The 24,015-nt window shown below is 38.2% G+C and overlaps 1 protein-coding gene across 2 annotated transcripts in view; it reads right to left on the bottom strand.

Moving 5' to 3' along the window:
• Positions 1–24,015, bottom strand: part of DYM (dymeclin) — a 221,218-nt gene that overhangs the window by 183,062 nt on the left and 14,141 nt on the right. For both annotated transcript variants that reach the window (XM_050912965.1, XM_050912964.1), the window contains exons 3-6: positions 14,051–14,103; positions 13,279–13,372; positions 11,800–11,933; positions 4,719–4,791 (exon numbers count right to left, since the gene is read on the bottom strand). In XM_050912965.1, coding sequence (XP_050768922.1) covers positions 4,719–4,791; positions 11,800–11,933; positions 13,279–13,372; positions 14,051–14,103 — 354 coding nt within the window. The remainder of the gene's footprint in view (positions 1–4,718; positions 4,792–11,799; positions 11,934–13,278; positions 13,373–14,050; positions 14,104–24,015) is intronic.

The raw sequence follows: 24,015 nt of genomic DNA on the forward strand, positions 1-24,015 counted from the left end.
GATCTAAATCCAAAATAAAAACTAAATTAGAACAGAATTAGAACAGAAAAAAGAATATGTGACACAGATAAAGATTCTTCTGCTTAGGACTTTTAGACACTTAAGAGGCCACACATCTGCCATCAGAAAAGAGAAAAGGATATAAGAGCGATGAAGAAAATCTTCCAAATAAATAAATATTTTTTACTTGCTGCACCACCGCAAGGTGCAGCAGCAAATAAAACTCTCTTAACACTCATCAGATCCCTCCTACACAGAGCACAATAGTCTTAAACTTTGAGGACCTTCAAAGTGAAGCAACACAAATCTCTTTCAGTTTGGATATTTTTGCTAGCTTCAACATAAGTTCCAACAGATGGAAGTTTCCCTTTGATGATTAGACAAAGTTGCCAAAAATGCTGAAGTCAAATAACTCTTCAAATACTGGAGCTACTATAATCTTGATAAAAGTTCCTTGAATAGTCCTTTTTAAAAAAAGCACTATTCTGACCTATTGTTTTGAAAGTAACAAAAAAATTAAAATATGACACTCCTGAAATAGGAGAGAAAACAGTTCTTAACCTCTTCGCTGCTCACAATTAGCAAGGAAAAAAAGCCTGAACATTTCTCATCATCTCTACATGGCATCGTTCCTACATTGTAATGATTCCATAGAGCTTTATAACCAATTACATCACCCTTCTTCCTCCTACATTCGACTTTTAAGCTCCCAGAAAATGTAGCTGGCATCCTTAAACGAGTCAAAACCTTGTTAACATTTAAATTTGGAATTAACTAAATTTGCAACCTAAAACAATTGTAACTACAGAAAATAATGGAATGTAATAGAAATATCAATTAACTTCTACTGGCACCACAGGGTGCTACTTAACAGTGATGTAACTAGATCACAGTATTTCATTTTTCCTCCATATGCATTTATAGGTTTTAATGAAGTGAAAATGTACTGATAACAACCAGATGTTCAGTTATGTATACCAGCTCTTAACAAGCTGCTGAAAGAAGCCTTCATAATTTAAAGCTTTGGGAGCTCTATCTTACAACAAAATGTTAGCAATAGTTTCTACATAAAAGTCATGCAATTAAATAGTGAAGTTGCATCTTTTTGCTGACTATGCAGTTTTACTCATTAATGTACACTCGAGTGCTAACATTAACAAAACCAAAGAAAAAGCAGAGTATCCGTAACATACCCAAGGGAGCCATAAATCAAACATCAACATACTGTAACACAAGTGTTATAAGGGACGGCAAAGTCTAATTCTTGAAAAGCAATAATGTTGCAGTTTCTATAAAATGTCTTAAAATTAAACGTGAAACCTTTCTCCTTGGCATTTTGTACAATGCAGCAGAGCCTGCTTTTCAAAAGGGTAATTCAAGATCTTTTTAATAACTCTCAGATACAGAGCCACAATGCTGCAGTCCCATGGTCCCTACTACAACCTCTTTTAGCTATGCTGAGTGTTACTGCCTTAAAGCACATTTGCCTTGTCCAATATAAACTACCTTCGAGAAATAGTTTCTTAAATTCATCGTAGACAATTCTGAGACACTCCTAGATATGCTTTGCTGTACATCCTTGCAGCCTTTCCCAACAAAAATCAACACATTTTGGTTCTTCAGTTATATTTCATAGTGAGGTATACGGAGAGGTGGGTTACAGACTTACCATTTGTCGTCTTCCCCATCTCACACACCTTCCTTATTAATTTTGAGCCGGACTGCCCACCTGCATTTTCCAATTATGTCTGTAGGTTATTTGTAGGCAGACATGAGCTCATTCTGCCAAGGCTTCTAGTAGAGCAAGCTCAGAGGTGAGAGTAAGCTCTGCCCACGCTCAGGAAAGACTCGAGCCTTCATGAACTCGGTGCCCCTGCCAAGCCCAAACTTTTATGCCTGCTTTTGGTCAGTCTGGAACATGGGTTAAGATTATGTACCTGTCCGCAAAATACCACACACAGATATCCTAAGCTCTCCTCCCAACAGTACCTGTCACCTTACATACACATCTTCACAACATAATACTCAGTGAAGAACAACAGGATCTATGTTATAATCACAAATTTCTCACTACTTCATAACGGTATCTACACAGCATCATCCAGCAATGCTGTTTACTCTTCAGTAACACATTTGCAAAAAAAAAAATTAAGACAGCACATCTGAAATTATATATAGAGAGGGGAAAAACAATTACATTACCTCTGAAACGTACTGCTTTCACCAAAAAGCACCTGACGTGACATTTAGAACAATTTCAAAAGCAAAGAGCGCAGGCCTGTTGCACAGGTACCTCTGCTCCTGCGTTTTGGACAAGGAAATGGTCTTCCATGCTTTAAAAATAATCTTAGTATTTCAGGGAAGGAGAAAAAAAGAAGCTTGAACTGGGGTATAGAGAAGCAATATATTTAGACAGCAGCTGCCAGCTGTATCCACTCCTTCATGAAACTGCATCTACAGAACCCAAGGGACACACTAATTGTGACAATCCTCTGTTAAGGCTATTGAATGCTCCTAACAAAAACTTTGCTATTCCAAATGACGCTTCAAAGACAGACTCAGCATGGAGATTTTAATGGTCTGTCACAACAAAAAATCATCTTTAATAGCAGCTTTACAGACACTCTGTTAGCAGTGCCACTGTAAGCTGCCAAAGCTGCCTATCCTCTAGCAAGTGATCCTAAGTCCTGCTACAGAAATCATCACAAGTTTGAATATTTCATGTATTCCACTCAATGTACTCGTTCCCAAAATTCACATACTAGGCTTGTAATTTTCTTGATTTATTCCAGCTAAAGACAGAAGTGAACTACTCCCTTGATACAAAGTAGGGAAAGAATTTATAGTGTAAGTCTGACCAAGGAGAGGGAGGGAAATAAAAAGTAAACTCACTACTAAAATAATGCTGAAAATTCTCCTGAAAAAAATTAATATTACAGTAAGCAAAAATGTCTCAGCCTTAAGGCATCTTTATGATGAACAGAGTTGGACCGTGTATTAGAGAAAACAAGTTTTCCTTATCTCCTTTCCCCTACCCTACTTCCCCTTCGATGACATGGGGATAAAATCGTTAGTTAAGGCATTATCACATTGTTTACCAGTATAGTATGTTTAACAAGACAATAATATTCACTTTTGTAAGTGTTAGTATCTTACTAACAATTCAGTAGCATGCTTTTTCAGGAAAAATTTAGCTATGAAAACTTATTTGACAAAAAACCCCAAAACCTTCCACATCTATCTCTTATGAAAAGTGAGTATGTTTTCAATATAGCTGAACATTAAAGATTATAGACAGGCTTTATAACTTCTTCTTTTTTAATAAGCCATTATTGTCACTATATTATATAGTCAACTAAGTGCTTTCAACAGCTACTTCCATTCCCAGCAACCACAGTCACACAGAAACAGAGATGCTGACAGGTTCAGTTGTTGAAAAGGGTTAAGAACAATCATGCCTGCAAAACTTCTTCTGCCAGAAAGACAGAATAAATGATATTGGACTGCACCCACACATTGGAACTTCCAAGAAAGAAAAATAAAACCCTGCAGGATTTATGAACTTGCCCATATATCGCAGTCCTTTCACCCCTTTGTACTTCCTCTAATCTGCTCCAAACAAAAAGTGTATCTGTTCCAGGAAGTCCTGACAAGCTTTGCAGAATGACACTCTAAATCATATCACTAATTCATTACACACTACCTACACAAAACCCTCATGTAATGTTGACAGAGTTGTATTTAATGAGAGCAATGTTTCAAAAACTATTGCATCTTTGTCAGCTTTCCAACCAAAAGAACAATCCGAAGTACAAAAACTAAAGCATCAGCAGAGCTATATACTACACTATAATAGATAATCTGAAACTCTTCCAAAGCTGTGATGCTTTAATTGGGGCACTACATTTTAGGCACAGATTACGATGCAATTTAACACAAAAGATACTGCTAACACTATCTTTGGTAAAGTTTACCTTGGGGAAAAAAAGACATTAAAACTTATCAGGACAGGTGTGGAAAAACATTTTTATTTCCAAAGAACAAAGTAAGTTCTCCTTCACATAATACTGAAGTACGTTTCATGACGCACATCCCAATGAGATGTAGAATCAACATATCTCAAATACAGCAGATGCATGAAAAAAGCCATGTAAACAAATCTGGAGATCTACAGAAACATTCCACTTACTCTTTTCTCTTCTCTCTTCTTCAGACATCAATCGCTGGTATTTCAGAAATTAGTATTAAATAAGTCATATGACTTATTTAATGCACATGCAGTTCAAAAACCCACACAACTGCAGAAGAACTTTTGTTTGCACCTTGCTGCATCCCCCAGAGATGAAGTGACACCTCCGATGTACCTTTCCCTGTACAATTAGCACAACCATTCCTAGCCAAAAGTTAGCAGTAACGGTCTGTGTGCTGACAGAGGTACTGAAACAAACGTCAAAACTCCTACAAAATAAAAGAGGATAACTTCTGTTGACGGTTGGAACTGGGTGTGAGATGCTCATCATGTACTTCTGCCACCAGAATATTCAGGGCTCGCACTGGCAGCAGGTTATCATTATCAGTACTGCACCATCACATGCAGCGTTCATATACAAGTATTTAAACATTATAACCCCATCACTCTAAGTTTTATATTCTCTCAAATGCTCAATTCATAGAAAGAAGCCGGGGCGGGGAGGGGAAAGGGCAAAAAGCAAACTTACAAGAGGGGAATTTCAACAATGAGCTGGATGAGGCAACACAGCAACTCTTCTATGAGGTCTTCACACTCTGTTCCTGAAAAGAAGCATACCAAGGGTTTTCTGGATGTTCAAATAACATAAGAAAGCAAAGATTTAAACACATAGATCCAGATAATCAATATTTTAATTAAGGAACAAACACTAGAAGAGTTTAAGGAGATGGCATTCTTTCCTGAAAGAGAAAGCACTTGGGATTATCACCAGAGAAAATGGTCATGCTTAACCTTTTTTATATATAAAACACATAACTAATAACAATTGGATAAATTAAATGAGATGTTGCTATTGTAGGAATATGCTAATATTAAGCACATCAAGCCTTACTTTACTACTTACCTAAGGTCATATTAAATGGCGTTATTACTAACAGTTGAACTGATCACTAGTGACTTCTCACTGGTCCACAGTTCAAGTCTCCTCTCAAAATTGCCTGCACTCTGCATATTTCCCCACCCCTTTTTTTTAATCCCAAGCAGAGACAGACAGAAAACACAGTTTCATTTGCCTAACATACACTGAACAATATTCTAAATTGTGCTCTGTCAAATGAATGCAGTCTACCGTACACATCACTGCTGCTCTTAAGCAATTAAAGCTACACACTATTTTTTCATGAATACGCATTTATTTATTGGAGCGGTTTTACACATTTCAATGACAAGTAAGGATTCATGAATTTGCAAAGTCCATTTTAAGTGAGCAGAAATTATTCTCTACTCAAACACAATGTGACAAAATGCATGGGATGATTAAAAATTATTTTAAAAGTGCAACTATTCTAAGCAATAAAACATTTGCACTGCAATTTTTAAAAGCAACTCTAACAAAAGACTTGCAAGACTTACTGAGGAAAAAGCTTATGAAAGCATTTGAAGTTGTCATATAATACTAGAAAAACAGAAGACAAATCTCTTTGCTCATCAGGATTTTTTCTGCTTTCAAAATAAAATTATAAGGAGAAACCTACAGCACAAAGAAGTGTAGGGTTTGATAGTGCTGAATGGCCTAAGAGCAGTCTCAGTTTTTGCCTCTGCATTACCTGACAGGCACTACAGCACTGCAGCACACTGATTACCCAAATGCTTGTTTATTTTGTATTTTCAAATAAATACATCTTGCAATAAACACAACATTATAGCCAGGTTATGGCAGCTTTACTCTGTTTAACCCAAGTTTGTTCTTAAATCAAGGACTCAATTTTAAGAAGCACACCAGAGGGAATATTCACAATAAAGCAAAATTATTTCTTTCCACAATCGGTTTATTAAAAACACATTAAAAATTGTCACCTAGTGAACTGCACATTCTAAAGGAAATCAGTTTTTTTACCACAGAAACGTGGTTTCCTTTATATAGAATCCCCCATGAGTAACACAATGTAGCTCCTGTTAGTAAAAACCGAGAACTGCTAGGAGTATTTAACCTTAGACAGAAACCACAGCCAATAATGAAGCCCAGATAACATATTCTAAAGTAACTTGAACATGACAGTTTCCTAAGGTTTTCTGAATCTAGGAAATGCTTATAGAGCAAGACTGCTATTAGTTCCCAAAAGGTACCTAATTTTTTCTCTTGACAATTGAGGAAAGGGAGGAGGAGAGAGGAAAAAGGGTGAAAAAAAGTAAAGAGTGCATTTTAAGAATATCATTTCTTCCACCATGCTATATACACAACTCATTTGAATTATGTTACTTGAATATGAAAGAGGGCTTTTCCCCCACACTATACTCAAAATAAAGCAAGAAAATACGGGTTAGCACAACCACGTAGAATGGAAGATGTTAGTCTTTCCTGCTCTGTTCTCAAACTAGTTTTCTTTAAAAAAAAAAAAACAAACAACCTTAATTGCTGCAATCGATGTCATTCAGCTACAATAATTAATGTATCCTTTTCCCCATTGGGGCACATGCATTCTTGTTTAATTCTTGTCTTGCCGAGACAATGAGGCAGATGCATGCCAAATCTATAACGTGAGAGAGAGCTATAAACATGGAACACTATGTGTTTTCATAAACAATGCCTTTTTCAATAGCAGGATAAAGACAATACACACAATACTCATTCACATTAATAGATCACATACTTGGATCAAAGACACGTGTAAAGCCTTGGGGAAAATAAGTAAAGGGTGAATCTGTCCAGATAAGATTAAAGCAGACTTGCAGAGAGAGGAATCATAGGTGCATCTTCTGAACTCTATCACACTGCACAAGTAACTGCAAAAACACAGTTTTTAAAAAAGTCCAGTTATGCTGTGGCACCATTTTTCATCAGCCATATTTAAGTCCTCAAACATGTGGATTACTTGCATTGTGGGTTTTTTGGCTTTTTGGTGGGGTTTGTTTGTCTTGGATTTGTTTGGTTTGGTTTTTTGTTGTTTTTTTTTTTAACATAAAAAAATACTACTTTGGGTTTAACTTTTTCAAAGCTACGCAGATTACAGACACTGGATTAGCAGGCACTACACAGGCAAAATGGCTTATCCAGCGGAAAGTATATACGCCAGGAGACACCAGTTCTAGTAGAACCAGCCCAGCTCCATCCTTGGCCATGATACAGGGTCTGACAGTAAAACATTCTTTCTTCTCAAGAACCTAACTGCTGTGTTGTCACAACCTGATGTGAGCTGCTGTAGCAGCTGGATGTGCCTAACGTTAACAAGATATTCAGGCATAGCAAGGTATAGCTTCACCTTAGATGCTACTTGGTTTTCTGCCCTATTGCTCCTACAGATAGGATAGAACCTGGACACCAGTAATGAAATAATTTCTTACTTGTAAAACAGTACCTAAAGCCTCACCCATTCAATTCATGACACAACCAGCAGACTTAAAGCTTCTTTGGGTTTTGTGGTTTGATCTTCAGCTCTGAGGACTCTCAAAAGCTCCCAACTTTCACTTAAGACTGTTAATAATGAGTACATAAACTAATTGCCATGCCTCATTTCCTTTATACGATAGCTGAACACTCATGAAATCATTTAAGGGTTGCAGTAAATGTATTGTTATTTATTCCCTCCTCTATGTCCTCTTATTTGCTATAATACATCAAATACAATCCTTAGCAGCCTTGTGATAAAAACTTCTCTATAGGGAATGAATAAAGTTTCCTACTACGGGTCAAGGAATAGGTTAAATGAATTGATGGTTTGATTTAGAATACAATACACAGCATATGCTCTCTTACACCCCTGAATCACAATACAGTTAAAGACCGTGCAGAAATTATGGGATACGGACAGCGGAAGCCTCATTGCAAGATGAAAGATTTGTGTTAGCAAGACTAACTCCAGCTTCAGATCAGCATATGCTCAGTCTAGTTTTGGATTTATCAATATCAGGATTTTTTAGCTGAATCTTAAAGAACATGGTTTAAGTCTCCATAAGGATTTTCCTACAATCAAAATTGTGCAATATCCTCCAAAGTTACATGCAAATTCCCAATTATGGATGAAGAGGCAACAGTTGCGCTTCCTGGGCTAAAGAACCATCTGAAAAATCTGAAAACTGTCAAAAGGAACAAACTTCTACTAATGGTCTGACTATTCCTGAAGGAAGTCAATACACAGTGCTGTTAGCAGGGACTCGATCCTGTGCAATTTATTCATTACAACTTTATACTGGTAGGCTACAACATATCCATGCACTCAAACTTTTTGCAAAATGAAAAACCTCGATAATCACACAAAGCACAATAGCACAGCTTTCTTCTGAGCTTAAAACACAGTCCAGCAGGGAAAAGCACAGATTGGACATTCAGAAAAAGTGAAAGCATATGAATTGCAAAATCTGGGAGGAGAATTCTTCCAGATAAGACAGTTATAAAAAAATGCTAACTAAACAATAGTGCTATGTCATATATAACGTGTCGAAATACAAGACACATTGCTGAGTAGCCGGTGACAAGGATATTTTCCATACGTCATTACTATCATACACTATACACTTCTGTCCAACATACCAAATATTGCACAGCAGGGGCTGATGCTCTGACTGACTGCAGCCTGAGCAGCCTGACGCGCTGACACTGCAGTTATGCACTCTAATGCTATATTTAAACTCAGAGAACATGGTACTAGGATACATCCTCCAACTAGACGGGGAAAAAAGCGATGCTCATAGTTTAAACAGGGAAACAAACACCACCACACAGTGATTTCCAAAGGAGTTTTAAGATGATCCTGAAAAGAACGGTTACCTTTTCTCAGAAGGCTGTGAGACTGAACAAGGCATACGAAAACAGATCACAGGAGAGAGAGGTTGTTTGTGGTGTTAGTTGGTTGTACTGTTCTTTCCAATAACTACTCACCAGCCATTAAGAAAATAAGCAAACAGTACTTCAAAATTCAGACACTGTATTAAAGCTTTTACCTATATGGATATTTTATTTTCATTATATAATTAATACAATAATGTATTTTATAAGGTTTGTTTTATCGCACTCGCAATTGAAGAATAGTAAAATAATATCAAGCTCTGGTAAATGAAAAGACAGCAAGGACGACTAAGAAGAACTTAAATTTTTAAAAAGCATGTTCAGCAAAGATAGTGTTAAACTTGTAAAACTTTAGTAAAAGTACTAATAAATCTGTGTAAACTTCACAATAACAAGGCATGCTCTAGTTTCCAAAGAATAAAAAAAAAAAAAAAAAAAATCAAGAAAGCTACACTTGACTTAATTATGAAAATACAAACAAAAAACCATTTCATTTTTTTCTGCTCCCTTTAATAGGCCCTAACACAACAGCATTTTATTACACTCCATTAATGATACTTCACTTTTCCTCTAGCTAAGCACAAAAGCTATAGAAAGGCATGCATCTTATTACCATGCTCTATATGTATTTAAAAAAACGTACGTGAAGATTTATTAGGAACCAAAAATGATGGCTATGTAAACACAGCACGTCATGAACCTCAATACCTTGAGGAAGGTCACAAGAACCATCTCCAATTGGAAACCCGAGTCGAAAGCAGCAGCGGACTCGAGCCACGGCTGAGCAGGGAGAGCCGAGGAAGAGCTCGTTTCCTGCCTCCATCCCTGCTCTCACCAGCAGACCACACACAATTATCTTCCTAATCAAGAACATCCAGCGAACGATCTGCTCAAAGATAATTGCTAAGTACATTTTCCATCAATATGCACAAAATTATCACTAATAAATGTCACTGTGAATTACAGTCAAGTGCTACTAGACATGGTATAAACATGGATCTACCCCAGCGACAAGAATCACTTTTCATACCGTGCTGCGAGGAACTCCCAGCGTAAGGAATAAAGATCGCAGGGGTTCAAGCTAACAAAACGTCTCAGCTTTTCCATCGGTTCTGCTGTGCTACACTATATCACTGAAGCAAGAGGTGGGCAATTTTTTTTTTTTTAAACCAAGTATAAACCCATAGGCAGTCTGCAGTGATAGCTTATGATAAGCAGGTGTTACTTTCTAATGCATCGGTTAGCCGACTTCATTCTTGGAGATTACTCATCACAGTTTAAAATACATTAAACCATTTCAACACGTAGCACTTAATCTTTTGGCACCAGAAGTCCGATTTCCCCAGAGCAACGGCGGGTGCCAAGGAGTTAAACAGATTTTAATGAACAGTTTTCACTATTCAGTGAGCAAGCAGCGATTAGGCATTCTCAACACATGTCCTTGCTGGACAGACTGAGGGAAATCCAGTCAGATACTTTTGGTTGTTCTTCCACATTTCACTCACACTGTATTAGCATTCTGATATCAGTCCTTTTTGCCAGACCATTTTTGGCTTTATGCAATAAACAACATGCAATTACAAACTCAACAGTATCTTTACAACAAAGCAAAGGAAATCAAGGCTCCTGTGCCGGCATTATCCATCATGTGTTCTGTAAGAGCGTCTTGATACAGCGCTACACAAAGATTTGTGGCAGACAGTGTTATGACTTTCTTTTTGCTGTAATCAAATTGATTTTGAACGCATTCACATTATTCATGTTCAAAAAGAAGGACCAGATAGCAGAAAGAGAACAGTTAGATTATTTGAGCGTCTTCCCTGCCATCTTGCGTCTTGTGTTATACATGCTCCATTTCCTGGAGATGCACTTATTTTTGAACATTCTGCCTAATTTCTCTGACTTTTCCTGTACTCTTGTATAAACTACTGCCCACTAACTAAATCTTAGCAGTTGCCTTTTCAATGTATCAGTTCTAACCACAGTACTGTTATCTTCCCTCACTGGATTCCTAAACATTGCATTCCTTCCACTCCCTGGCTGCTGCTGGTTTATGAAACATATGTGGAAAGAAACACTAAATAATCGCAACATCACCATTCCTACAGTAGTATGTGGTCAGCTTCACCCCAATTCTATTCTGTTCTTCTGAAGAGGATCGTTACCACCTTTCAAACTGTATGAAAATGACTAAAGCTAAGGTAGGTCTACAGCATCACTTCTGAACAACTGTTTAAAAAAATGCCACATTAAGTTTCTAAATAAATGACCATGTTACATTTAAGACAAATCTTTAAAGAAAAAATTAAACCAAACAACTTAAACTCTGCCCTCAAAGAGGTCTATTTTGCTACAAGAACCTGTAACATGCCAACAGCTTGTTAACAAACATTTAATTCTAGCAGAAGACGAGAGTCAATACGTTATTAAAAGCTGTCACCACATTTTGAAGGCGTTCTCTTTCACATGTATGATACAAAGGAAGATGGTTTACACCAAATTACTTCAGACACCAAAAGAAGTCAGTCAGTTTTACTACTGGCTACATACTTTCAATCTCACAGGTTGTCCTGAACAGTAAACATCTTGTATGTTACCTCATTGGTACATCATTTCTAGTTTTAAAGCAGAGTTTGGGATTCTTAGTCTAAACAAAACACAGAATCATAGAATTATTTCGATTGGAAAAGACCCATCGAGTCCAACCATTAATCTAACACTACCAAGTCCACCACTAAACCATATCCCTAAGCACCACGTCTACAAACATCAGAACTTTTTCGTTTCTTGTGGGATATATGTTTCACTATGGCTAGTGTGTACCTACCATATGAGCCTGGTGCTTTGTCTTCATAAGTAAAATGAAGTTGCAGCTCCTCTTCTGACATTTGACTGATGAATACTTTCAGCAAACAGCAAATAATAAAGAGTGCATTGTGAGCCTGCCAAATAAAGAGGTGACTAGAAAAGAAGCAGAAACAAACAAGAATCAGTAACGCTTAACCTGCGAACATGCATCAAAAACCACAAGAAAATATATGCTAGAGTAGACAAAGGGGTTCCTACAGTTAAAGCAAGGAAAAGCCAAAGTGCTTAAGCAGGGAGTCTTCAGTTGATTCTACAGCAAACAAATTGGAAGTGTATTTAAAAGTAGTATTTTTTTTCTTCCCCCAAGAGAACACAATCTTATTCCTAACTAAGTTTGTACTGTTAAAAACACCACAGTTGCCAGAAGTACCACTCTTCGAAGAGCTCACCCAATGGTTCAGCATATTTCTTAAGTTTTCTCAATACTATGGACGCAAGCCACCCAGACATCTGAAAATTTCCAACAGCTTCAGTGTGAAAGCTGCTCTGGCTCCCTGAACCTTAGCACTTTTCCCAGGCAAACAGCCCTCAGATGACCGTAGGCATTTAGGGACTTCAGGAGCACAATAAAGCAAGATTTTTCTATGCAACACACACAGGTATTTCCCAAGCTTTCTGAATGCAAGGGGAATATAGCTTCATTATGTTTTTATTGAGTCCCAATAAGCAACTGCTGGGAAGCCCATACAACAGCGTATAGTCAAGCTCTTGCTTGAAGCTATATTTTCAAGGTATTTTTGGATTAAAGCAGCAGGAGCTATCCAGGCAGGAATAACTTCTTTCTTCAGATATAAGCAAAAAGGTTGAGGGCAGTCCTGCGAGCAAGGGGGCATTAAAAAGAAAGTCTTCCTTTTTGAAGCCCCAGACCTGATGAGAGTTGGACATTTGTCTATGGGTGCGGGGGAAAAATTACAGAAAGCTTCCTGCAAAAAAACTACAGTGCTGCACACGTAACCTCTTGGAGTGCCTTCCTACTGCTGAAAGGGGCAAGCAAAACCAACAGCAGTTGCATGATATGATTTGAAAGCAATGCCTTTATAGAGAAATTTGTGTTCACATCCAATCCAATTTAAAATATTTCCAAGATAAAATACTGGTTCATACATTAAGATTTAGCCTAAAAGGTCAGGTGATTTTTAAACAGCTCTAAACCCATAGTAACCAGAAGTTACACCATTTGTACACAAATGTGTTTATGTAATACACAGGATGAACACAAACATGTCTTTTTCCCCAGCAATCTATTTACCTATTACACTTAATCTTCTGTGTTTGGAAACATACTAGATACTTGTTCTGTTTCAAACAACAATTTAAGAGAATTCTAAGTTTTGGTCCGTGAGTATGTTAACTAGCAAAGTAAAAAACTGAAGAGCTAGCAGCAAAAGGAACATTTAAAAAGTGAAATGGCACACACAGCCTTTCTCCAGGTACTTACTTCTGACATTCTGCTGAAATTTTTAACTCTTTGGTTCTAGAAAGAAAGACTTTAATCAACGACCCAAGGTTTCCTGTTCGAGGATTCTTCTCAGCTAGATGAGGAAAAATAAGATATGATTATATAGCATGCGTAAGTTGACACCGTTTAGTTCAAACAATATACAGAATGAAACCAAATTTCAATGTCTTATATTTCTACATAAAGCACAGTATGTCCGTTTTTCTGTACAGCTGTTGTTCTTCTTTTAAGATTCTCCGGTACATGCTTTACTACTCCATAATTGTTTTCTAAACATACTTTTTATCCTAGATTTAAAATATCCAAAGTGTGGAGCTCATACTGCTTCCTTTCCAAGACTTGTCTACAGCACAATAGTCTCCTGTCACAAAACTGGGCAGGTTTTCACAACTAGCTTTTACCTTCTTGCAACATCGTTGATGACATTTACATCATCCCTTCCTTTCGTCCTCTGATTAATTCTTTCCCCTTAATGATCAGCTTAGAGCGCAGAGGGAAAAAGAGGTAGTAGGGATGGAGTTATTTGTTTTAAACCTTTCAGTCATTTCAAATTCTACAAAACAGTTAACGATGGAAGTTTCTAAAAGTCTGGGATATATATAAACACACTCTTTACACTACTTTAATCTTATTAGTGGAACACACACAAGTAGAGTTAAGTATACTAAAGACATGGATGTGCACACGAATGCTGTTTCTTAATTTTTCTGACAAAGCACATGGAAAAAGTTAAGATGTCACAGTTTCTCACCTAAAGACTTGCAGACTGAGATTGTGGCTTCTTCCAAGAGCTTTAAGTCAGCACTAGGAGAGGGGGGAAAGAAAATAAAAATGGTTACATAAGCAATTGGGTTTCTGTACTTGGAGTGAAAATTCATCACAAAACAGTAGTAAAATACTTCCATGAAGCACTTAATTTTACCAATCCATTAGCTGGTTTACATAGATATCACAGAAGCACAGAGTGGTTGAGGTGAGAAGGGACCTCCAGAGGTCATCTTGTCCAACCTCCCTGCTCAAGGGCCACCTAGAGCCAGTTGCCCAGGACCACGTCCAGATGCCTTCTGAATATCTCCAAGGACAAAGACTCCACAACCTCTCTGGGCAACCCATTCCAGTGCTCGGTCATCCTAGTCTCAAGCAGTACAACATGCATTTGAAGTACGGGGACAATAAAACAGGAAACTAATATTCAGAAGTGAATTGTTTGTCAAAGGGAAATGATGTCACTACATCATTTGCGTTACTACCACCTTTGTGGCTTCAATGCTGCCATGCTTACCTTGACGCCACCGAAAATACACATACAACAGCAGCCTACAGAAAGAATTTGATTTTTTACAAGAACTATCATATGAAATAACGTCTTTTTAAAAAGCGTAAATTAAAGAGTCCTCAACCTGACATTGAACCCCAAGCTAAGCACCACTTTCCTTTAACTAATGTTATTATATTAATGCAACAATCACATCAGATACACCAAATTTCTCGTAACTTCATTAATTGCTTGTTGGTATGCCTCAATGAAAACCATCAGCTGAAAAGAACAATAAAGCACTAAAGCAGAGCCTGCCAACAACCACTGAAAGTAAACACCAGCTGCATCAGACACATAAAAACACATTTATATACTTCTATCACTACAAACCTACCAGTAGAGAGTAACTGATCCTCGAAAACAAAACAGAAGCATACAAGGGAAGTATATTTTTTCCTTAACAGATGGGAAAAAAAGACAAACAGTCAGATATTGTGTCCGATGCCACATTAAGCAATATGAAGGTGTCCCCATATTAACACCTAAAGGGCAACCTATTCCAGTGTTTCACCACCCTCATTGTAAAACATGTTTCTAGCCTGAATCCACTTCTATCTAGTCTGAATCTCCCCTCTTTTAGTTTAAAACCATTACCCCTTGGCCTATCGCTACAGGCCCTACTGCTCAGGATATTGGAGAAGATTGTACAGCCTCTATACACACTCAATTAACATACAGTCTGACCTACAGGAATGGCAGTCCTTCTAAGTTCCTCAAATTAAAAGCCAGTCAAAAAAAACCAGTTCAGTGCTTGCAGACATAACATAGTATGTAATACAGGCTGAACAATTTCAGAGCTCATGCAGCTACATCCTTGTAATTAAAGGTATGAAAATCACCATCCTCAGAATAAATAGGAAAGTAGCAATGTAATGAAACCTGAATAGTAACTAAGCCTATAAAAGTCAGTGGTATGGCCTCCATTCAAGCACTCCTCATATAAAAATATTGCAAAACTTAATGCTGCCATAATTAGATTGCCAAAGTCGCTGTTGCTTCCTAAGCATTAAATTTTCTGATGAGTAACCTGATTTATATATAACATCAGAGACTGAAGACAAAAAGGGCATGGTACCGCATGCACTCTCTCTGTCCCACCTGCTCCACCCCATCTTGGCAACCACCCGCAGCTCTGCCAGTGAACTTCTAAAATGCAGTGGTGGGGGAAACAGTCCCCTTCTTTCTGTTTTTAAATTTAGATGGTAATCCAGTTTACAGCACAGTCCTAAGAACTGATGCATCAACCTGAGATTAACCGTGGTGCTGTGTGGGAAGCCCCTAAACCAGCTCCACTGTTGAAAACCCATGTGGAGCTGTGCTCTTGGAAGATGTTGAATTTGAGCTGTGCCCAAAACTCCTGAGGACTAGAAGAGGAGGTAAGAATATTGGTGGAAACAGCAGCCAAAAGAATTAATTCAAAACTTTTCAATAGGAGATGCTTCAAGATAGAGGCATCAAACAAATTAAGTTTTAAGATGCCTGCAAATTTTCCTGTATATCAAACTAATTTGCTGTGCAGTGAGCTGACAGCAGAGACAGCTCTTCACCTACAGCTGAATATCCCAAGACAACTTGAGATTATGCAGATTGGCTTTTTTTGATATCAAATATCAGCATTCTTTCCTCCCTTACAAATTGCTTTGCAACAGAAGTTTCAGAAAGAACAAACTTACACTTTCACATATACTTTAAAAACATTAGACTTAGTCTCAAAGGTGGTCTCGTTTCAGTGCTAAAAACATGCAGAGTAAATAAAAACAAATGGTATAAAGCTAGAACACCCCGCCAGCAACTACAGACACCACAGTTTTCTAGGTCTATATGAAACAAGGACTTTTTGCACTTTTTTTTTTTTTTTTAAAAAAAACTTCTAAATTTGTCCAGCTGGCTGCTTGTCATCAGGATGTATTCCTTCCTGCGAGCTGACAGGCAGGGTGAATATTATATTGGACACCGACTGACTAGAGAGTTCTTAGATACTGAATAATCGTAATCAACACAACGTGACCCACCACCCACCATCCAAAGATGCTGGGGACTTCTATAATACAGACTGAGTGATTATTGTAATTGCTCCAGGATTTAAACTATAAATGTAGACATACAGCTTTTAATTATGGTTCATTTTTCCCCTAATTTCTAAGCAGTTAGGTTTTAAAGTATAGCATACTTACAGGGCTTTTTTTTCTTCCCTTTAAGTTATTAAAAGCCACACAAAGTCCTCAAACAAATTCCACAGAGTTGCCTAATTTCTACAAGTTGCCAGGATCAAAAACAGTGGCAAAGAAAGCAAGACCTTCAGGTCTTCAGCAAAGCTGTTAACACTTGAGCCATTCTTTTTCCTACCAAAATGAAGTTTAATGCTTAAAAATTAACTACATCCCACTCCCCCTTATTCATACAACAAGAACACAGAACTGAGTTTTGCCATCCTCAAGACTAGGCAACATCATCTGCAAAATTTCAGTGCATGCAATAGAAACACCCAGTGAGAAGGAACTACAGCAGAACACCACCCCAACATGCACACACACAGTGAAATGGTGTTCTTACACTCAACAGAAGTAACACTACTGCTACATCCCCAAGGATGGATTCATAGAGAGAGTAGGAGGGGGGTACAAAAAATAGCAGCCCATTTCCAGGTAACTGGGGCAAAGCTTAGCAGTGGCTTGCTTTCCTTAACTTGGGCAGGAAAGAAAAGTGAGAGACGTGGAAAAAGCTGTCTGCCTATTTTTTTGTGCTGTGAAGACAGGAGATACATTATATTAACACTTGGGCAGAAAATGCCAGGGCCAAGATTCATAAGGTGGCACAAAAAAAATGCTACAACCAGCTACAGTATTGACTTTGCTTTATAATCCCTGCGGAGATGACATTTGGTTATAATGAATGAATATAAGAATGGAAACCTAACACTAAAACATCCGTCCTTTCATTAATCCACAGAGCAGCACTGGTAGTATTCAAACTATTTTTCAGCACTAACAACAAGAGCAAGCACTGATAGAGTGAAGCTCCTTCACTGCACTGATCACAAATAAAAGTTCCAATTCTCTCTGAAAACCCTCACCCGAGGAATACAGACTGCCTTGTTGCCGAATATATGTGTATACACATGCACATATATAGATATATATTTTACGAGCTCGCTATTTGGGACAAAAAAAGTCTACAATGCATTTAAATTGATCCCCTTCAATGCATTACATTAAATTTTAATGAAGCACCTATGGGAGGATCCAGGAGAAAAACACCTTTCAGAAAAGAAAAGGAAAAAAATCCCACACATTTTCCACTCTGCAATTTTATCTACCAAGAACTGGGAAAAGAAAAATTACACTTTTTCAGAACTGAAAAGAAGCTTCTGAAAGACAGTATTTTCTAGAACATGTAAAAACAGAAGAGAGATTCACTAGGGATGGAGGAGTAAAATATCCCCTGGTCTATGAGAACTGTTAGCACATTCTCAACAAGAAAAAGATTATCAGTTTCTAGCAATAAACAAGCTGCAAGGTAAGTAAACCCTTCCTGCTGCTTGATGGCCCTGCTGAGCATCGCTAGGAGAAACCCAGGCACCCCAGTAACATCCAGTAAGCCCTGCCACGGAGGAGACACCACTTTGGAAGCTGCTCACGGGCACATGGCAACAAACAGCAGCTTCAGGCCACGGATCCTAGGTAAGTTCGTACATGTAATCATATATTTCAACTGGCACTACCTGAACTAAACCATTTGGTTTTGGGAAAGCAGTACATATCCCAATCATATTTACCAGTTCTACAATTTTCTGAGGCATGAGCAAAAGAAATCCCCGGTCTGGGGATTCAAACAGGTTGTGAGCACTGGGGGAAATATTAAGAATTCAAAGAAAAGTACACTTAACCAGACAGACTTGACTAGCTCATTTAGATCCAAGCAAATGTGTGAGGTGCAGGATTGCTTCCCACACACTTTAGGGAAAAATTCCAGACTTCACAGGAATTTCTGCCTCATCCTGTGATCTGGTGGCCAGCATTTTCAAAGTCTTTATAAAAGCAAGAAATAATTTTATTTGCTTTTTTATGTAGAGGGTAAGCCCATAGGCTTCAGCAAAACTATAATTAATAATAATAGTGAAATTTGCTTCCTGACAGCACAGACTTCTTTAAAGAAAATGGTTTTATCTTGTTTTATTTTAAAGGTCTCAAAACATGAGAGGTTTTACAGTGGCAGTGATTATTGTCTTGTAACATCTCAACACGGCAAGCAGTAAGAATATTTTGTGTACCAACTGTCACTCCAAACCCATCTATGCACAGGAAGCATCTGTGTGACACCAGGTAGCACACATCAGTGGTCGAAGTAAAGAGTAATCAAGGGTAATCCCCTTCTGTAGGAAAGAGGACAGCACAACCACTACACCTAAGTCACATAATAAGGACTCCGAACTAGGAAGGGGAGAGAAGAAATCAAAATTAAGTTTAAACTTGCAAGCTCAAACACTGCCTCTCTGATACTAGAGGTCACCTCTTTTTCCTGATACAAAAGTTCAGTCCCTCAAATCTGTACTATCATATAAATGCCATTTGGGAATTTGATGCACACACACCCACTCAAACATACAGGAATACTAACACAAGCCAAAATTGCCTCTATTTCACAAGGAAGAGTGAAAATTATGAGTTATCTATCATGTATAGGCAATGATTATTGACCAAGTAAAACATATACTGCAACAGTATTTAGACAATACAAATTCTGTTTTGTCTTGCTGAAATTGCTCTTCTATCATTTCATAATTGAACTTATGTTTTTTTATTTTGTTGGGATTTAATCACTTTGTATTTGTAGTTACTGATCATAGTACAAGGAGTTTCTTCATCAGCAAGTTAGTTTTCTGTAAGAAAGCATCTTTTCAGTAGAGGTGGGGAAGAATGGTAAATTAAGCAGTCTATTGCTCAAAAAAATTTCATAGTTTTCATTGACTGCAGATTTTTATTTCTGGCTTCATGCTACCAGAGAGACGGATTCTGCGGTCAGCTATTCTGGCATATATTGTAAAATACCATTACTTCCAAAAAGAAGGGGGGGGGAGGGGGACGGGGAAAGGAAGGGGGGGGGGGGGGGAAATCAGTGGAGTTATTTTAGAGTGGTTGAATTCAGTTGTCTTACTTTAAATTTACTAACAATCAGTCCCATAGACTTCAGCAAAACCGTAATTAATAAAAGACAGTGAAATTTGCTTCCTGACAGCATTCATCTTTGAAGAACATGGTTTTATCTGCTTTTATTTTATAGGCATCACGATGTAAGAGGTTTCAAAGTGGCAGTGACTACTGTTAAAATATCTCAACGTGGCAAGAAAAAGTATTCTGCATACAAACTGTAATTATAAACATATGCATACCGTGACTCCTACCCTTATTACCTATCCTATCTTAATTATACCTTATACCCTATACTGATCTTATTATGATAAGAATAAGACCCAAACCAGAGCAGACAACTACTCCCTCTAAAAGAGGAGGAGAAAAAAAAAGAAAAAGGGGAGCAGCTTTCCTGACAGTTTTTTCCTCTAAGTAAAGCTTTTTTCCTTGCTATCAAATACAAAACAGAAGAATCAGCCCATTCAGTAAATTCATACTGTGGGAACGCTGACTTTAAGGGACTGGTTGGAGGAAAGACGTCAAAGAATAAAAAGCTGCATATAATTTATTGTACCAATTTCAAAATGTACCATATTAAGGCAACATAAAAGTTGCTCATTTTTATGTCTTTCCATTAAAGGCTCATGCACACTATTCTTGAACCAGGCACTCATTAAAAACTCCGGGGAAGGAACAAAGTGGAACAGTAAATATTAAGCACATGATTTTCAGCAAGTTCTGTGTTAGTTAACTCTGTTTTAAGTTTTCCATCAGGAAAGAATTGTAACTAATACCACCGCTAAGGAGGAGGTTGCATTCTTGGTAGCAACTTGTAGGAGAGCCAGACAAACATAAAGGTTTGCCTAAACTGAGAGCTAAGACTCCAAAGTAAACCTCACAGCTCCTGCTTGTAACAAGAACTAAAAAAGTCATCCAGAAAAGCTGTTTTGTTTTTTTTTTTCCCAATATCCAAACATTATTCAGATTGATAAGTCAGCCACTTGAAATGTAGGGAGTGGCAGATTTAAGAGCTTTTACATGATGTTAATTCAGCTCCCATGAGTCCATTCTGTGCAACAAATAAGGATCCGTGAAGGAAAAAAATGAACATGCAGGAGTGTGAATTTAGACCACCAAGTACTTCCTAATGACTGAAACCAGAAATTTCTCAGCAGACACTTCTGTAGCCCAAGGGGATTTTACCTGCTTAGCATCCATGACCTGCTTTACAGAAGAGGCTATCACAATACACCTTTTACAGTGAAAAGCATGAGGCAACCTAAAACTAAATTGCTGGTAGCTTTTCCTTTTACTATCACTTATGCATATGTTACTTATCTCCTACCACTCCTAAATTGTGTAAGGCCCCAGTGGCTTTACCTGCCAGATACCCGAGACCGGCTCTGGCTGTTACTATCACTCATGCCAGGGGAGTCACAGGCAGTGAGCAGAGATTCAGCGTCAGCTCATTTCTGATTACTAAAGGCTGATTCATAATCAGGGTTTCTGAATGCACAGACCAAAATTACTCCCACTTAATATTCTCTCTTAATACTTGCTTAACTATTAAGAAAATCAACATTATGAGAGGAAGAACAAATGCCCCAGAAAAGCAGAATATTACACTCCAGCAGCCAGTTCTGCTTTGACCACTTGCTTTCACATTCATTTTTGGATGGCACATCAGGTTTAAGCAATCCCACCTTTTAGCCCAACAGTCTGCTGTGCCCCAAAAATCAAACCCTCCTTGTGCCAGAATTGTTTCGTGGTGCCATACTATGAATCACTCCAGGGAATTAACTCGGCTGAAAAAATAAACACTTCTTTTTGCTGTGTTGTTTTTCAGACAGATTAGTTCCTGATTAAACCCACAGCAGACCCGAATAAACACCGGAAGGGATATTGAAAGGGCAAGAGTATCTTGCATCAGTACTGCTGACAGAGACACAGCAGCTTCGCAGTCAGTAGTGTTGGTATTTGGCAAACTTTATTCCCCCTGCAAACTACCTTGTGTTCTTCACAGAAACAGATGAAAAAGTTAACTGGACTGAAAAAATAAACCCAGTAAAGAAGACATGGCTGAGTAAACGAGCAATGCTAAAGAACTATACACAGAACAACACAAAGAGAGATTGACGTATACAATCAGGTAGGGGTGGGGAGAGAAAGGAAAAGAGAAAGAACCAGGAAGATGAGAAACGGATGAATGGAGGAAGAGATCAACCAAACTGAAAGGGGAATGGGAGAAAAGCAAAACAATGACAAAGAAAGAAAAGAGTACAAAGTGCTGAGAAAAGCAAAGCATAAGAAAATGAAGACAGAGAGAAGAGCAAAGAAAGCAGTGCCATTAAAAAAATCAGATATGGCATCATGCCTTCATCTTTCTCAGAGTAGAAAGCCAGTAATTCACCAACTCTCAAGCTAAGGCCCCGGGCTTCTGATTTTGGGGATTAAAAGACTATTGTTCCTCAGAAGATCCAACTCTGGCAGCCTGAAAGATCTTCCTTTGGCAGCTGTGATCAGCCGTACCTGGACTAATTCGGAACAGCTTCTGTGAAGCAAAGCACTATTCACATATTCCTCACTAGAGAGAAAGCATACACGGAGAAGTGTTAAAAACCCCACATACTTTACTTATACACGCTGATTCAAATCTCCCTTAAATGTATCAAAAGTACCCTTTGTATTCCTTGCAGACACTGGTTCTTTGCTATGGGCAAGGTTTCGTGAGACCGAGGTGAATGTCAGGCATCTGTCGCTGAAAGAAGGCAATCTACCCCCGCCCCACCACCTCCCACATGTCACTGGTTTTTGGTTGGGTTTGTTGTTGATGGTTGCTTGCTTGCTTTTCCTATGACCACGCATTTTCCTACTACCTTCTCTTTTCATGTTTTTTTCCTCCTCTTTCCCTACAGTACTGCCGAATGCAGAACAGAAGTATGTCCAAAGCAGCATCCAGAGAATACAACCCTCTTCTCCCTGGGGATCATATCAGTCCCATCTTTGCAAAAATTTGGGGAAGTAGGATAGATCTTTTACTCTAGAGTATCACCAATTACCTCCATGAAAACAACACACAACATTTATATGGCTCCCAATAACACTTGCAAACAGTCACTGATTTTGCAACAGACAATTGGAAGAAGTATAATTTGAAGAGAAGAAAACTTTAAAATTCTGTCCTGTTTGACAGGTGAGAACTGGCTCCTTTCCACAACGGTCACAAACTAGCATCTTGCTCCTGTCAAAAGTATGACCTACACTCAAGCCTCATTAAAACAAAACAGAGTTGACTTGATATTTCGCAAGCTTTCAATCTCAGAAATGAACATTGACCTCTATTGTTCTGTTCCTGCAGGCAAGGTTATCTGATTTAGACAATGGCTGAGGGTGCTGTGCAGCCAACATCATCTGACATCGTTTGTCAAATGGTTCTCTCAGGTAGATGCAACTTAATGGGAAATTTCTGTTTCCTTCCAATTACTAAGCTGCACAAAAGATGCCTCTAAAAATATTTCTCTTCTAGCTGCCAGGCAAGAGCACCATCTGGTGTTCAGCTAATTAAACTTTCAACCTGCTTGTGGATCAGCTTTTTTGTTTGCTTGTTTTTTTAATTATGTTTCTTGTTTGGGGTTTTTTTGGTTGGTTGGTTTGGGGGGGGGGGGGTTGTGGGTTTTTTGGGGGGTCTTTTTGTGGGGGTTTTTTAAGCAAACTTACTCTGCATTGCAGCTGACTCCAAGAAATAGGCACAAAAAAGGTGCAAAGCAAGCTATGAAAAACTCCTTTACTTTGGTGGGGGAGGGAGGAGCAGTAGAACAACTGAAAGAAATTGCTGGGGTTTTATATATAACTATTTCCCCCTAAAAAAACCCAAACACTGTGGTATTATATGACTTCTTAGAATATTGTCCATCTTGTTAGTCATGGGCAGGCTGTAAACAATTCTTGCATCTTCAGGGATCTTAAGAGAAAAAACGACTGCTCCCTCACCCGCTGCCAATTATGTACCACCCTTTACAAGCTTTACAACCCTTCACAACACTGTACACCTTCTTGCTAACCTCTGGCCATTCTCTCCAAGCCAAAATCCTTCCTCCTCCTCACTCTTTACAAAAAATAAAGTCTATTAAATGCCTCCCAGTTGTTTCCCTTATCCATTTTCCCTCCCAGTTATCTGAACTTTCGCTTACTCACAGGCACACAGTAGGAGACAGATTATCCACCTGACCTGCTCCTAAGTGTTACGAAAATAAACGTGTCTCTTTGCCT

This window comes from Gymnogyps californianus, chromosome Z (assembly GCF_018139145.2).
Source record: "Gymnogyps californianus isolate 813 chromosome Z, ASM1813914v2, whole genome shotgun sequence".
Lineage (NCBI taxonomy): Eukaryota > Metazoa > Chordata > Aves > Accipitriformes > Cathartidae > Gymnogyps > Gymnogyps californianus.